Raw genomic sequence first — 17,393 nt, forward strand, 5'->3', positions numbered from 1 at the left:
ATTAATTTTTGAAAATGTTTTCTGAGTATTATGGGTTGAAAATAGATTTGTATTGGAAATTCCGACATTTTTCTAAATTTTGCTAGTCTCCTGCTATCTTTTCTCGTGTGACGATTTGGTCACATCCATAACCGTAATCCTGTCTCATTGGAAAGTACATCCCTCTGGGATGAGGAATCAGAAAACACTCTGAGCCCCTGGCTTGGGTTTCCACACCGGCATATGCTCATTCTTACTCTTATGTCAATATTAAGCTATGCAGCTTTTTATCTTACATACCCTCTCAGCATGCTTCACTAAGGGGAGTCCTTTTAAATAAAACTTCCCCACAATTCAGCATCGGCAGAGGATTACTTTGTTTCTCTTTGAGCACCATTTCTAATAACCTAGGGGCTATTATAGTTCTTTGATTAACTACAGTAGACCTATTTTGTCTCTTATTGACCCACCTGACCTATTATGATTATACTTGGGGAAAATGCTTCTTTAATAATGAACAGGCTTTTAGCTGCCTCAAAGATGTTAGGTTTCCATCTTGGACTGGGTCTCCACGGTATCCCTAATTTCCCTGGTATGGTAACTCTTATGGTAACTTGCATGGTTATAATTTGCACTACATAGTCCCTTAGAGACTTAAAGAAATCCATAAAAAAGAGAGGAGTCTTAAAAGCTGATTGTGTCTTTTTCTCCCCCATAAAATGTCCATGTTAAATAAAACCAAGGTGTTCTGGTTCTGTGAAATAGAAATCTACTAGCTTGGTTTTAAACAGGATTTTCAGCAAGGTATTAATAATAGAGGAAATGTTTATGAACACCTGTGTGACCAAGGTTTAAGATGGAGGTGCCAGGGAAGAGATGAAGGAAGGGCTCCCACACAGGCTTAATACAATTTTCACCACCCCCACAGTGTTTTGCAGCTCCCGTTCCCTTTTCCCCCCTTCAGTATCCCCCTTCTTCCTAAGCCCACATCACAACCTAGGCTTCAGGGAAAAGGAAAAGGAGTGTTGCAGGTCAGTGATAGACAACTGAGAGCCAAAAGAGAACACTGGTTTAGTCAGCTTCTTATAGGCAGATACATAAAGCTCTTGTGCTGGTTCTATTCCTAGCTTTTCTCAATCAAATAAGATTTAATCAGATTTTCCAGAAATACAAAACCCAATATACAATCCTATACTTTGAAACCGCAGTTACAAGGATAGCCTTTCAAAACCCTGTAAATCTGATACTAACTAATAGAAATGAGAAAGGATCACTTTTAGCAATGAGCCCTCAAAACTATTTCCAAGGTTTTGTGGGCCATACTGGTGGTTAGATGATGAAATGCAAATCAGATTTCAGTAGACAACACTTGTCACCCAGATTTTGTGGCTAAAATGTCTATACTATGGGTGATTGTCACTTTGCATGTTTTGTAAGCAACCATTTCCTTGTTGAAGGAGACAGTCTCCTTTTGTTTTTATTCTTCCCCCACATGCTCAGGGCCGCCCATCAGGAGATGCCTTTATCCAGATGAAGTCTGCGGACAGAGCATTTATGGCTGCACAGAAGTGTCATAAAAAAACCATGAAGGACAGATATGTTGAAGTCTTTCAGTGTTCAGCTGAGGAGATGAACTTTGTGTTAATGGGGGGCACTTTAAATCGAAATGGCTTATCCCCACCGCCATGTAAGTTACCATGTAAGTTTTTCTTGGGTCTTGGCGCTATTCTACGCTATATGCTGGTAGGTGCTTAAGCTGCTTTCATAACTTTCTGTGCCCCTGGTTCTTTCTAAGGCAGGTGAGATGGTTACATAAGATTTTCCCATCTGAAATCGGTAGTATCTGGTAATCATTTAAGACCTTGGTTGTGGACACCCATAATTAGAGATGCTACGAATACCTTCTTTCAAATTATATTCTTGCTTTTCCAGTGATAAGCACTTGATTTCTGAAGCTTAGTGTGCTCAAGATAAGCACTGACTCTGAGAGGCAACCTGGCTATGTAGATATTTTAATACGCATTTAAAGGTAAAATAAGTATGGCTGGATCTTTTGTCTTTTCCTTCTTTTTTTTTTTTTTTTTGATAACGCATTAAATTTTTTTTAGAAGGGTGATTTGATGCCCGTTTGCATTTTTAATTTTTTGAGCATTAAGTATGTCTTTGGAAAGGACAACCTGGGAAGCATTTCTCTTCCTCACCAGGATATCTGGAATGAGTAAGTTAGAAGGAAAAAAAAAAAAAAAAATATATATATATATATATATATATATATATATACACACACACACAAATGCGTAAATAAATTAGCCAAAGTTTCCATTGGATCGCAGGATCAGTGCTTAATTTCAAGCCATGCTCTTGCTCATTGGCACCTGGGTGCAAGCCATCTGGAATCCTGTTTGAGAGGAATAAGCCCTTTGGTCTGGAAACCATGTTCTGGATAGTGAGTAAGGGACATTTGTGGATCTGACCTTAAAACTTAAATCTTTTTGACACAGTTTTCACCTTTGAATAAGACATACCTTGTTAGGAGCCATTTTGGGTATGTTTGAAGAATGTAGAACTTAGAATGTAGTCTGAAGATGACTGAGAAAGCAAACTGGAATATGTACTTGATCCCAATAAAATGAGAAGTGTTAGGACATCACTTTCTAGTAAAGAGGATCTAGACCAATAAAACTATTTGATAAAGTATTTTTCATAGAAAATTCAGTGGGGCTTAATCCTTCCCCCCCCTCCCCCCCGCCCTTGGACTTCCTAAATGCTAATATTCCATTTATCTGCTGCTTGCTTTTGGTGAACATCTAAGAGTTGATGACTAATGGCTGTCAAGTTTTGAAAATGGGTTTAAGTGGTATTTTAATCTTAGTCCTATGTATCCTGTCCATAAACCACTGATAATATCAGTAACTTTCGATATCCTTTAGCAATAATCTTATCAAGCACTGAGATAAGGGAATCTCTTCATGATGTATAACCCAAATTATTCTGCTGTGGTATCCTTTTACTTCTCTCTTCCTAGTGGAAAATTGGTCTTTCTTCTTTCTTCTTAAGACTCATTTTTCCCCCTTTCCTTCTACAAGCCCTAAAATAACAGAAAAAAATTTTAAATGTTTTTTCATAAAAATAGATTTCCATGTATTTTAATACTCCTTAAAAACTTTAACCAAAATTAACTACTTACACGGGGAAGGCATACTCATTAAAAAAAAAAAAAAAAAGAATTCTAATCAATACATTGTAATACTATTCCTGTTCTACTGGAGGGTTTTTTCCCCTGCCAACTCACTTTAGGTGATTTCCTATTTTTACAGCAACCAAAATACTTAGAGAAATTGCATTTTTTTTTATCTACTCTCAACAACTAAAGAAGTTAAAATAGATTGGAAATTCCCCACTGAGGAGTTTCTTGTTCATTCTGGAAAGAAATGCTGCTACACTCTCAGTGGTTTAAAGTTTAAAACGTTAATTTGTTTATTGAAATTTTAACTTTTTGAAAAAGTTGGACATTGGGAGGAAAATTCCACTTTTCTAACCTATGAATATATACATCTGATTCTCTCTTAGGAGTATAAGAATAGCTCTTCTCAGTTGAGGAATATCCAAGTCTGGGCATCCTAATCTGTTTTGTTATCAAAAATTTATACATTTCTTTATATTGTCATATAATGAATTGCTTGATAGTTTTGAAAGCAAGATATAGGCATACGCTTTATAATTTTCTGTATGACTTAGTGCCTCAATTTGTTCTGTTTGCCCTTTTGTGGAATTTTGAAGGTCAGGAATCATAATTTTAATTTTACATTAAGTACCAAACATGCATCACAGGTTTTGTTGAATTATGAAGGAGATACCTAAAAGTTGAATAGGAGATCGATATGTTGGTCTTTGGTTTATGTACCCCTATTCAGATTCTTACTCATCACTATGCACATGTAGAAGCTTGTAAGAAAAAGCAAAAGACAATTGAGATTTTCCTGTGAAAAGGTATCCCTGTTATTTGCAAACTATATTAAATGGTTCCATGTATAAAAATTAAAGTCAGAAATTCCAAATTCAAGCCACCTCTCATTTATCTCTCCTGTCTGGTGCAGATGGCCTGGATAGTTGTCTTCATCCCACTTGCTAAAACTACTGACCAGTAACTAGTCTGACTTAAAAGAGTTATGGGGCCTGGGAGATGTTGAATAACTGGAAGATAATAGAATTTCATCCTTCTCTGTTTAAACTGAGTCAGCTTTTTATCAGCTGACTATTGGGAAGACTTGAGCATATATTTCTTGAGAGTTATCTTTCAGATTATGTGGTGGTCTTTTTGCTGTTTTTTGGGGTTTTTTTTCAAATATTTTAAAGAGAGCACATGTAAGCAGGGGAGAGGGGCAGAAGGAAAGAATGAGAGAGAATCTTAAGCAGGCTCCTTACTCAGCACAGAGCCTGATATGGGGCTTGATCCAAAGACCCTGAGATCATGACCTGAGCAAAACTCGAGTCAGACACTCAATCAGCTGAGCCACGCAGGCACCCCTGTTGTCTGTTTTTTTGTGTTTTTTTAAAACACATCCGAAGAATTAGATTAGCTTCAAATCCTACCTTCTGGGTTTTGCTTAGGTGGAAATAATGCAGCTAATCTACTCCTAGGTCCATTCACTCTGGTGCCTTCTATGCTTGGGCCTAATGCATGGAACTGGTTAAATTGTTTTTATCATAGCCGTTTGCATCTTATGCTTACTATAGAGGAGGTAACAAGACGAAAGAACAGCATAGCTCCAAAATGTTGTTCCAACAATAACAACCCGCATTTAGTTTGAAGTTATACTAAATGTCAGTCCTGTGTTCCTTTCCTCAATGGGTTAGTTTGTGGTAACCAGCACTCGAGTAGAAAATAAAAACCAGGGACGCCTGGGTGACTCAGTCGGTTAAGCATCTTGATTTGGGCTCAGGTCATGATCTTGTGGTTTGTGGGTTTGAGTCCCATGTTGGATTCTTTGTCTCCCTCTCTCTCTGCCCCCCTCCCCTGCCACTCACACTCTGTCTCTCTCCTCCTCTCTCTCTATAATAAACAAACACTAAAAAAAAAAAATCACACATTGTGAAATGATTGAAAAAATGTAAAAGTTCACTTGCTAGTTACCTTTTTCCAATTTCCAGGTGTTCAGGCTTTGAGATTATTTTTAGGTGTTCTCCGTATAATCAAAAGGAAATTGCTTGGGCATTTTAATCAAATTTTGCATGAAGGATCAGGATTCAATGATTGATGAGTTTAAGATTCACCAAAAAATTGCATTAAAAATGTGTTTACAGATTTGTAAAAGATTACACATTTGAGAAATTTCACATTGTAATAAAGATTTCAGAAAACATTAAATCTATGCAATAAAAAGATGGTTGCTTGGGAGGACAAAGAGCTAGTGTCTTCGAAACGTCTGTATGCGTGAAAAAAAGAAAATGTATGTGTGTGTGGAACGGTGGCTTTAGTGCTAGCACGTGTGTCACTTGTGACAAATATGTTTAAAGTCTCTCTCTTTGCTTATTTAGGCCTGTCTCCTCCCTCCTACACATTTCCAGCTCCTGCAGCGGTTATTCCTACTGAAGCTGCCATTTATCAGCCCTCTGTGCTTTTGAATCCACGAGCACTACAGCCCTCCACAGCGTACTACCCGGCGGGCACCCAGCTCTTCATGAACTACACTGCGTACTACCCCAGGTAAGGCTCGGGTGGCGGTGGAAACGAGGGGGCAGAAACAAAGGACTCCTTTGATAGCCAGTGCCTGGGTTCACAAAAGAATATTGTCTGCCCTTAAAGGTTAGGATGGCAGGCAGCAGCCTCTGTCCTATCTCTCTGACCACAGAGGTAGTTTCGAGATGAAAATAAGTTTATTTTTTAACATATATTGACAGCAGGATCTTTTACGTTACCTACATAACAAGTTTCCTATGTTTCCTGTTCCTGTCTTAGGACCATAAGTAAGCAGCGCTGTAAGCATGGCAACAGTATGGCAATGTCCTATGAATGGGTTTTAAAAATAGGAAAATCCATAAGAACAATTATATTGTTAAGTAGTGTCAATTCATATGTCAACCCATAATAAATAACAACTTTTAAATTTTACGGGACTTGTACTTTGTTCCCCTCCACCCCCCAAATCAGTACTAACAAGCCAAGATGAGATTCGTCAGTACTTTTCTTGAAATCAACATATTTTTAATCCAGTTCATTCTTTTTAGTTCTGTTCAATTTCTGGAAGGCGGCAGGTATAAGGGAGAGAAAGCCATTGATCTGGAAGTTGAGAGACCTGAGATTTAGTCTCAGTTTTTATTCTAACTGGGGCAAGTCACTTAAGTTTTCTGGTTCTTAAAAAAAAAAGTGATGAGATTGGCCAAGTTTTTGGCCAACTTTGTCCCTTCCCGGTCTGATGGCTTGTGAATCTAACTTGGATGTATAATGACATCTCAAAATTTTCTCAAATTTTCTTTTCAAAAAAACCGTTTAGCCAGTAACCATTTCCGTTTTTAAAATAAGATTTTACTTTGGCACAAGCAATATTGCTCAAAAAATTTTAAATTATCCCAGGCCTTATTTTTCCTTCCTGAGATATTTGACAGCAAGTTTTGAGTACATCCACCAATGTGTAAGTGAGGTTTTATGATAAGTAATCTGGAAATAACTTACCCGATCCCCATAGTTGCTATGTGATTTTGTAGTTTTCTTCCTTTTCCATCTAGTTTTCTAGAATGGAGCAGAAACTGTAGAATCTCTAGCAGTGAAGCTTGTAACCGCTGTTCATTACATTTGTTACTTAATTAGGCATTTTAAAAACATTCAGTAATGCTATTACACATTTTTTTTTAAGAGAGCACATGAGCAGGGGTGAGGAGCAGAGGGGGAGAGAGAGAAAGGGAAGGAGAAATAGGGGCTTAAGGAGGCTCCACCTCAGTTCAGAGCCCAACATGGGGCTTCATCCCATAACCCTGGTATCATGACCTGAGCCACAAATCAAGAGTCAGATATTCACCCGGCCGAGCCACCCAGGCGCCCCACAGATATTCTTTATTCTACTGGGGAAGAATAGGGAGAAAGCAATAATAGTCAGTTGGCCATCTTTTGAAGGTTTGAAAAGGCTCAGAAGCATGAATGATTGTTCATGGTTGAGTACTGCGTCAGGCGCCTAGCCGAGTCCCAGTCTGTCACCTTCTCTGGACCCTGTGACAATCACTTGCTAGTAGTGGGCTCTGGTTATAAGAAAGATCTTTGTCTGCAGCATCAGAATGTCAGGAGTGAAAAAGCATTGTTCCTCTAGGTGTTTTTTCTCACCTCTAGAATACATTTGCAGAGTATCCAATTCCACCATTTACTTATAATCTCGATCCTATGAAAAGAAGGAATCCCTTAGAAATAGCTGGCTATCGTGGTAAGATGGGAACTTGAGTCTTGAATAGAAACCCCAAAAGCAGGAAGAAGTGACATTTATGGCTTAGTAGCTCGTATAATTTCGTGCCCTTGCCTATAGGTTAATTTTTCTCTAGTAGCTTTAAAGTTTGTAAGACCCCGTTGTTAAATCTAAGAGTATAGAAATAGAGTGAGTTAAAGTAGACTCCCATTTTTATAAACCTCCGAGTCCAGAAGCAATCACTGTTAATGGTTTGGGAATATATACATATGTTTGCATTTCTAAATAATGTGGCCTGCTTAACATGCACTGCTCACTTGTTCCTTTTTTTATTTTTTAGAGAGAGTGCAAGTGGGGAAAGGGGGCAGAAGGGGAGATAATCTGATGGGGGGCTCGATCCCACAACCTTGGGATCATGACCTGAACTGACATCATGGGACAGTACAGTCAACTGACTGAGCAACTCAGGAGAGTTTCTTTCTTTTTTTTAAACCTCCCGTTACATCCTTTACATTTTCCCTAAGCAGTATTTATATATTTACCTCATTCCTCTAACTTACACATGATGTCACAAGGGTGAATATACATCAGAATTTAACAATGCCTTTATTTTTAGACCTCTAATTTAAATTTTTTTTTCTTAGGGTACCTTGGTGGCTCAATTGGTTGAACGTCTGACTTTGGTTCAGGTCATGATCTCATGGTTCGTGAGTTCAAGCCCCACATTGAGCTCACTGCTGTCAGCACAGATCCTGCTTCAGATTCTCTGTCCTCTCTCTCTCTGCCCTTTCCCTGCTTGTGCTCTCTCTCAGAAAAAAAATTTTTAATTTTTTTCTCTATTAAACAAAGCTCACATTGATCTTTAAATACATCTATTTCTATAGGACAGTGTCACAGAAATGGAATTTTTAATCAAAGGTCATGCATATTAAATTTAAATTAATATTTTCAAATAATCCCTAATATAGTTCATTATTTTAATTTATACTTCCCTAGTTGTAATGAAATTACCACATAAACAAGGTGTTTAAACATGGGAATGTCCTCTTATTTATACTGCAAAATCTAGAGTAATTTAAAAAACGAATTCCAAAAAATTATAAAATAGTTTACAGTTTTGGAATAATACCACAAAACTCTAACCTGACATGACTATAAGGCATTTGAGGCTATTGCAAAGTTGCTATGTAAGATTACATGTATATTTTCACCATATTCCCTAATAAATGGGGAAAGTCTTAAGAGAGCACATGTGAGACTAAACAACAGATATAATCAGAAGCGTTGGAGGTTTTGTCTCTTTTTAAAGTTTTTAAATTTACTCCTTTTTTTTTTATAAAATATGTCAGTTTGACTTGAGATTAATTCAATGTGTTCATTACTTTAAGAGGTTAAGATGCTAAATATTTTGCAGATGTTTTAAGCATGGCCCTCAAAAAGAAGTGATTGGTTTTAACTGTTTTTTTTATGTTTATTTTTGAGAGCGAGAGACAGAGTGTAAGTGGGAGAGGAGCAGAGAGAGAGGGAATCACAGAATCCGAAACAGGCTCCAGGCTATGAGCTGTCAGCACAGAGCCTCGTGTGGGGCTCGAACCCATGAACCGTGAGATCATGACCTGAGCTGAGGTCGGATGCTTAACCAACTGAGCCACCCAGGCACCCCTTAACTGTTTTTTTAAAGATATTATTATTATTATTATTATTGTTATTGTTATTATTACTATTCTCTGCTCGCAACACAGGGCTCGAACCTGTGACCACCAGAGCAAGTGTTGCATGCTCTACTGACTGAGTCAGCCAGGCCCCCTGGTTTTAACTCTTTTTTATTTCAATTTAACTGAGCAAACTATTACTTAGTACCTCTGTGTGAGATCTGTTGGGAACATGAGGATTAACAAAACCTGGACTCTTTCTGGTATAGAGCACCGGACAGAGTATGTATGCAACCCTGTGCAAAGTCAGTGATGTCAGAGGTCTCTTTCAACTCGAGAGCACTTTTATCTCTAATTTGCTCTATTTAAAAAATTAAAACCTCTCCAATGGCTACTGCTCTGAGGTATGGCATCTTTTATCATAAGGATTTGGGTTTCTTGAGGAACAATTTAAGGAGAAAACATGAACCATTTATTATTTTTTTATGTTTATTTTTGAGAGAGAGAGTACCATCATGCCCACGCTCTAGCTGGGAGAAGGGCAGAGAAAAAGAGAGACAGAGGATCCAAAGCAGGCTCTGTGCTTACAGCAGACAGCCGATGGGGAGCTCAAACTCACAAACCTCAAGATCATGACCTGAGCTGAAGTTGGACATTTAACCATCCAGGCACCCCATGAACCATTTATTACTAAATAAGTTTTTGGCAGTCTAAATGTGTGGCTGTGACAATAACATCATGAAGAGTGAGTGAAATAAGAGCACATGTGGTTTTAATTTCCTGTTTATGGACATTTCTTCTCCCCCATTTTTTTCTTAGTTTGTTTATTTTGAGAGACAGATTGGGGGAGGTCAGAGAAAGGGGAGAGAGAGAATCCCAAGCAGCCTCCACACTGTCAGCACAGAGCCTCATGCTGGGTTTGATCTCATGAACCAAACAGATCATGACTTGAGCTGAGATCAAGAATCTGACACTTAACTGACTGAGCCACCCAGGCACCCCTCCTTTACCCCTTTCTAGAAGACAGATCCAGTTCTCCAGTATCCTAGAGCTTAGCCAAGGGTACAAAAGAATTAGAAATGCCAATATGTTCATGCCCACCCTGTTTATCACTCAAAACTCTGTTAGATCACACCTTTTCTCTCCAGTTGTACAATCAGTGAATTTCTACCTAAGCAGTAAATAAGTATATTTAGTAATATTGAGGCATTCTGCACTGTTTGCTTTGTTGTATAGCATTATCGTATTCTATTCTATAATTCTCTGCAGTTGAACCGAAAAAAAAATCCCAAAAGAGCCTATATTTCATATTTTCAACACTTAACTTTTGAGATAAGTTATAATTTAATTCACATGCAATTATAATAAATATCAGGGAGAGATCTCATATACACTTTACCTAGTTTCTCCCAGTAGTAACATTTGGCAGCCAGTTTATGTTCTAATTTATTTGGTGAAGGTTTTCTGATAGAAGTAAGAAAAAACATAAAATAATAGCTTTAGCATGGGGTAATATTTTTCTTGGTTAATTAATTGATTTTTGCAACTTAAATGTTTTGTGCTACAAATGCAAACTGGAATTCAGTATGCAATGAAGTGATACCAGAACATTTTAGTAATAAAGTACCAGGCAATGTCGTAATAATGGAAAAGTGTCAGATAATTTTTGTTGGTGAGAATGATTATAATTCTGAGGTTTTTCAGTGTGAATGAGTTCTAAATATTGTAAGCAAAAACTGCTGTGGGCAATTTACCTACTGTCAGAAAGAATTCATTATAGCTCTTGTGGAAGATATAGTCATCTGCTAGTCTGAAGACTATTCATGTAAGGAGCAGATCAGGGATTGAAAGTGCAAATGTGCTTGACATTCTTTTTAGCAAGGCAGAAAATTACAGTGCAGTGAACCTTAAGGAAAAAGAACTACTCAAAATGACTTATAAGATTTGTTTTGATTTATAGATTCATTTCTCTAAGAATTTTTCCTTACAGTTTGAGTCATGGTATTTTCAAGCATAACTTAAGCAAAACTGTGCTATAGAAAATTTCAAAGTTGAGAGAATCCTTTCCCTCCTTTGAGATACCAATATTTTGCCCTCTTGTTTCATGTGTTTCACCTTTACCCTGGTAAACTCCTGTACCTGGAACATTTCAAAGAACAAAACCTACAGATCATTTTTTTCATTGCTATTTGTGTGCTAAGTAGATCTTTAAGCACCTTATTAAATATATATATCTATATATATATATACACACACACATATATATTCTCTCTCTATATATATATATATATATCTCAATTCCTTTTTTTTTTTTTTAATGTTTACTATGAGAGAGAGTGTGCGTGTGTTTGAGTGAGGGAAGGGCAGAGAAAGAGGGAGAGAGAATCCCAAGCAGGTTCCGCACTATGAGTGCAGAGTCCCACACAGGACTCCATTTCACGAACACGGAGATCATGTCCTGAGGTGAAATTAAGAGTCAGACGCTTAACCATCTGAGTCACCCAGGGGCCCTTCAGCACCTTATTCTTAAAGCATTAATGACTTTAGTTCAAGCAGGAGAATTTAGTAAAACACATGTGCCAATGTTGATAAAATAACCCTCTTTTGCCTTTATTGCCTAAATATTTCCTTGAGAGATCTTTAAGAGATTACACTGAAGGAGGCCTAGAGGAAGAATTGACGTTTATCTATGAATTTTATTTAACATCTCAGATTAATGACTATGATTTTGATTTTCCTCAGATTATGAGGTCTTTTAAACTACCTATTCCCCCTCAGCAAAAGCAAAAGCAAAATGGCTTTAATGGGAAGCATTTTCCATTTAAGTTCAAAAACACTAATAAACTGTCTCTAGAAAGATAGCCAATACTAACCAAGAAGCTGGAACAGGGTTACTTCTAGAGAGGAGTTCTTGCTTGCTGAGGGAAAAGAGTATGGTGGTGTTACACTACTGTATTTGTACCTCCCAATGTTGTTCTCTATTCCCATTCAACAACAAGACCAAAGTGTATTTAAAAAACAGTAACCCAGGGTGGCTGGGTGGCTCAGTGGGCTAAGTGTCCGACTTCAGCTCATGTCATAATATCTCCATTCATGACTTTGAGACCTGCATTGGGCGCTATGCTGTCAGTGCAGAGCCTGGTTCAGATCCTCTGTCCTGCTCTCTCTCTCCATCTCCCCATGGTTGCGCACATGCATGCTCTCTTGAAAATTAAAAAAACAAAAACAAGTAACCAAAAAATACCTTCAAAAGTTATAACTTTCAGGGGCACCTGGGTGGCTCAGTTGGTTAAGTATCAGCTCAGGTCATGATCTCATGGTTTGTGAGTTTGGACCCCACATCAGGCTGTGTGCTCACAGCTTGGAGCCTGGAGCCTGCTTCAGATTCTGTGTCTCCCTCCCTACCCTTTCTCCTCTCTTTCTCAAAAATGAATAAACATTAAAAAAAATTTTTTTTAATTATAACTTTCAGGGGTGCCTGACTGGCTCGGTTGGTAGAGTATGTGACTCTTGATCTTAAGAGTTGTAGGTTTGAGCCCATGTGGGGTGTAGAGATTTCTTTAAACTAAAATCTTAAATGATAATAAGTTGTGAATATGCCTCCTTGAAAATTGTCATTTGTTTCTTTGCCAAGGAGGACAAAATGCCTGCGGATCAAAATGCATTTTGCCTGCTTATTCTAGATTTTTTTCACCAATTTTCTTTTAAGTAAAATCTGCAGCCAAAGTAGGCTGCATCTTATGCCCCCAAGATCAAAAGTCGCATGCTCTACCAACTGAGCCAGCCAGGCACCCCTCAAATACTAATTTTAAAAATATTTTTCATCAAAACATGTAAGAGGATCAATTCTATTGCTATTTCATCCTTCAATTGGGCAACAAGATTACTTTCAGAACAATTACTAGTATGTAAGTCAGTTTTCAAATTAAAAATGGGGCTTCGTAGGGGTGCCTGGGTGGCTTAGTTGGTTGAGCATCCAAATCTTGATTTGGTTGAGGTCATGAACCATGAGATCAGACCCCAGGTCAGGCTCCACGCTAATAGCATGAATCCTGCTTGGGATTCTCATTCTCTCTCTCTCCCTCAAAATAAATGAATAAACTTAAAACAATAGGGCTTTGTGAAGAGTATCCTTATTTTATGAAAACAGTCTGCCACTTTAGTATGTATTTGGAACATATGATAACTGAAGTAGGGGATTATATTTTATAATCTTTGGCATAAGTGGAATAAATTTTAGTTACCAAACTATTGTGACAGTATGTAAATTTGCTGATCTATTTATGTAAAATAGATTCTTTGAGGATTTCTTTACTCCTTAGAAAATGTTTTTATATTTGTTGGTTACTTTGCCTTTCTCCAGGGGGTAGGTGCACATGCATGGGGGAGGGGCTTGTCTAGCCTGTAAGAAGAGCAGCAGGATCAAGGTATAGGAATTAGAGTATGGGCGGCTGCAATATGAAATTCACAAACAGTGCTGAAACTTAACCTTGAGATTATTGATTTCAGATGAAAATGTTTAGTTAAAAAAAAAAAACCTTCCTACATGAAAATTGACTCCAGGGGTGCCTGGGTGGCTCAGTCAGTTAAGTGTCCAACTTCAGCTCAGGTCATGATCTCACGGTTCGTGGGTTCGAGCCCCATGTCAGGCCCTGTGCTGCCAGCTCAGAGCCTGGAGCCTTTTCCGGATTCTGTGTCTCCCTCTCTCTCTGACCCTCCCCTGTTCACGCTGTCTCTCTCTCTCTCAGAAATAAATAAAACATTTTTAAAAAGAAAGAAAGAGAGAAAAAAGGAAATTGACTCCAGACTCCATCCTTGCTGGGATTCAAAGAGTCACGTTCCAAATACATACTGCGGTGTTGATGAATGTTGATACTAAGGCTCTGCAGTAATTTTGGCAAGGCGGTATTTCTTGGGCTGATGTATTGTAACTTATTACAGGGGAGAACATATTTATCAAATCTTCTTTTCCAGAGAGATCTGGCAAGTCTTCAAATTATTGTCACACTACGACTACCTCAATTTTGAATGTCACCTGGTGACATTAATTTGTGTTACCAATGTTTAGTAGTTTGTAATTAGTAAATGAAAAAAGGGTCTTTGAGGCTTGTTTTCAGCAGAGTGTGTAGTCTGAGTGTTGGGATGTGGTGGGCATCTTAGCCCCCAGTATTTCCATATATCTTTCCTTGTTCTGCAAGAACTTTTATATGACTTACTTAAATGCACTGAGTATTACAAAATTAGGTATAAATTAGAATCTGGGAAAATAAAGAATAGAAAGAAATGTTTGGGTAGTCATGACGATAGACTCTTAGGGCTATTGATATGGGCATAGCAATCTTCAACTCTGAGCAGGTAGTCAGATGAATGGAAACTTATATTCAAAACTCCTAACATCAAAAGAAAGGAAGTCATAATTTCTCAGAGAAATACAAGTTTTCTCTGCATTGGGTTTGAAAAAGGTTTTACCTGAACAGAGAGGACGTGGAGTACTGCAATGGAGAGAACCTTAAACAACTTTATATTTACTCACGTGTTTCATTCAGCAATTTCTTAACACTATGTGAATGCAACTTGTCCCAGCAAGTGGTCATAAATAATGTCTTTACCTCTTGTGCTATTTTCTTTTTCCCTTCATTTCCTCTTACCTCCCCTCATTCTTTTTTGGGGTTGTACCCAGCTCAAGTGCAATCTCCTTTTTTTTTTTTTTTCTTTTAATGTTTATTCATTTATTTTGAGAGGGGGAGAGAGAATTCCAAGCAGGCTCCACGCTGTCAGAGTCGAGTCCGACAAGGGGCTCGATCCCACAAACCGTGAGGTCATGACTTGAGACGACAAGAGTTGGATGCTTTACTGACCAGGCCACTCAGGCGCCCCTCAAGTGCAGTCTCCTTGTTTATGTGTCTATGGTGCGATCTTTCCAACTACAGGACCTTTGAGTTCAGTGTCATCTTGACTTTTCTTGGCCCAATCTTTTGGTTCCTTTCAGTCCTATCAATTTTTGAAACTTTGAAGCTTCTGAGTCGAAGATACATTGTTGACCTCATGTACATATGAGACATTGGTAAACACTTGCACTTGAGAATCTGAAACCTCACTACAGACATAATGGAAGTAAGAACCCAAAAGTGTACTAAGGGAACCTAAAGATTAAGATGAGTTACTATTATAGTCTACTTTTGATGGGAAGCTCTCATTTATGTTGTTTTTAACATTTATTCAGTTTTGAGAGACAGTGTGAGTGGACTAGGGGCAGAGGAGGGAAACAGAATCTGAAGCAGGCTCCGGGCTCTGAGCTGTCAGCACAGAGCCCAGTGCAGGGCTCGAACTCATGGAGACAAGATTATGACCTGAGCTGAAGTCGGATGCTTAACCGACTGAGCCTCCCAGGTGGCTCTCATTTATGTTTTGTTGGGTGTTGTTTTTTTTTTGGTTTTTTTTTTGTTTTTTTTTGTTTTTTTTTGTTTTTTTTTGAGAGATACAGACAGACAGAGTGTGAGTGGGGAGGGGCAGGGAGAGAGGGAGAGAGAATCTAAGGCAGGCTCCAGGCTGAGCTGGCAGCACAGAGCCCAATGCGGAGCTTCATTTATGTTCTTAATTGGATTATGATTAGAAAATTTCCTGCTTGAATTTCTTGTCTTTCTAAACTACTGCCATAAAGGAAATGCACATATTTTTATGTTTTCCTTATTCTGCTGGCAGATAAATCCATATTTTGAAGCAATTCTTATGTTGAAATTTGTTTATTTTTCATAATGTTTTTTAGTCTACACAGAATCTGATTAAAGACTAACATTTTTTTAAAAGTTTTATTTACTTAAGTAATCTCTACACCCCATGTGAGGCTCGAATTTACAACCCTAAGATTAAGAGTCACATACTCTTCCAATAAGTTAATGTACAATGCAGGAGAGTGTCTTATGGGGCACTTGGGTGGCTCAGTCTGTTAAACATCCAATTTCAGCTCAGGTAATGTTCTCCTGGTTCCTGAGTCCGAGCCCTGTGTTGGGCTCTGTGTTGACAGCTCAGAGCTTGGAGCCTGCTTCAGATTCTCTGTCTCCCTCTCTCTCTCTCAAAAATAAATAAACATTTAAAAATATTTTAAAAAATAGGGGCGCCGGGGTGGCTTAGTCAGTTAAGCGTCCGACTTTCGCTTAGGTCATGATCTCGCGATTCGTGGGTTCGAGCCCTGCGTCAGGCTCTGTACTGACTGCCAGCTCAGAGCCTGGAGCCTATTTCAGAGTCTGTGTCTCCCTCTCTCTCTGACCCTCCCCTGCTCACACTGTCTCTCTCTCTCTCTCTCTCTCCTAGAAATAAAATATATATATTTTAAAATATTTTTAAAAATCTCTTATGGTTTGCCTCCATCATTTTTCCTTCCCTTCCTCTATGTTCACCTCTTGTGTTTCTTATATTCCATATATGAATGAAACCATGTATTTGTCTCTCTGACTGGTTTCACACATTGTTTCACACATTGTTGCAAATAGCAAGATTTCATTCCTTTTGATTGCCGAGTAGTATTCCATTGTGTATATATACCACATCCTTATCCATTTGTCAGTTGATGGACATTTATTTGGACTCTGTAAAATCTGGCTACTGTTGATAGTCCTGCTATAAACATATGGATGCATGTATCGCTTCAAATCAGCATTTTTGTATCCTTTGTATAAATACCCCGTAGTGCCATAGCTGTATCAGAGGGTAGTTCTATTTTTACTTCTTTGAGGAACCTCCATGCTGTTTTCCAGAGTGGCTGTACCCAGTTTGCTTTCCCACCAATGGTGGGAAACATCTTCGCCAACATCCAGTGTTGCCTGAGTTGTTCCATTTAGCCATTCTGACAGGTGTGAGGTGGTATCTCATTGTGGTTTGATTTGTATTTCTCTAATGATGTGTCTTTTCATGTGTCTGTTAGCCATCTGGATGTCTTTTTTGGAAAAGTGTCTATTCATGTCTTCTGCCCATTTCTCCGCTGGATTGTTTTTTGGGTGTTGAGTTTGAAAAGCTCTTTATAGATTTTGGACACTGACCCTTTATCCGGTAATGTCATTTGCAAATATCTTCTCCCATCCTGTAGGTTGCCTTTTAGTTTTGTTGATTGTTTCCTTTGCTGTGCAGAAGCTTTTTATCTTCATGAGGTCCCAATAGTTCATATTTGCTTTTATTTCCCTTGCCTCCAAGATAGGTCTAGTAAGAAGTTGCTGCAGCTGAGGTCAAAGAGGTTGCTGCCTGTGTTCTCTTAGGTTTTTGATGATTTCCTGTCTCACAGTTAGGTCTTTCATCCATTTTGAGTTTATTTTTGTGTATGGTGTAAGAAAGTAGTTTCATTCTTCTGCATGTTGCCGTCCAGTTTTCCCAGCACCAT

The 17,393-nt window shown here is 38.3% G+C and overlaps 1 protein-coding gene across 8 annotated transcripts in view; it reads left to right on the plus strand.

The window, feature by feature from the left end:
* ESRP1 (epithelial splicing regulatory protein 1) overlaps nt 1-17,393 on the plus strand; it is a 68,712-nt gene that overhangs the window by 28,765 nt on the left and 22,554 nt on the right. For 6 of the 8 annotated variants that reach the window (XM_039216523.1, XM_039216519.1, XM_039216517.1 and 3 more), the window contains exons 12-13: nt 1,480-1,678; nt 5,518-5,686. In XM_039216523.1, the coding sequence (XP_039072454.1) occupies nt 1,480-1,678; nt 5,518-5,686 (368 nt within the window). The remainder of the gene's footprint in view (nt 1-1,479; nt 1,679-5,517; nt 5,687-17,393) is intronic. The other 2 variants (XM_039216516.1, XM_039216518.1) reach the window with 1 other exon arrangement.

Source organism: Hyaena hyaena, unplaced genomic scaffold (genome assembly GCF_003009895.1).
Source record: "Hyaena hyaena isolate Hyena2069 unplaced genomic scaffold, ASM300989v1 scaffold_635, whole genome shotgun sequence".
Classification (NCBI taxonomy): domain Eukaryota; kingdom Metazoa; phylum Chordata; class Mammalia; order Carnivora; family Hyaenidae; genus Hyaena; species Hyaena hyaena.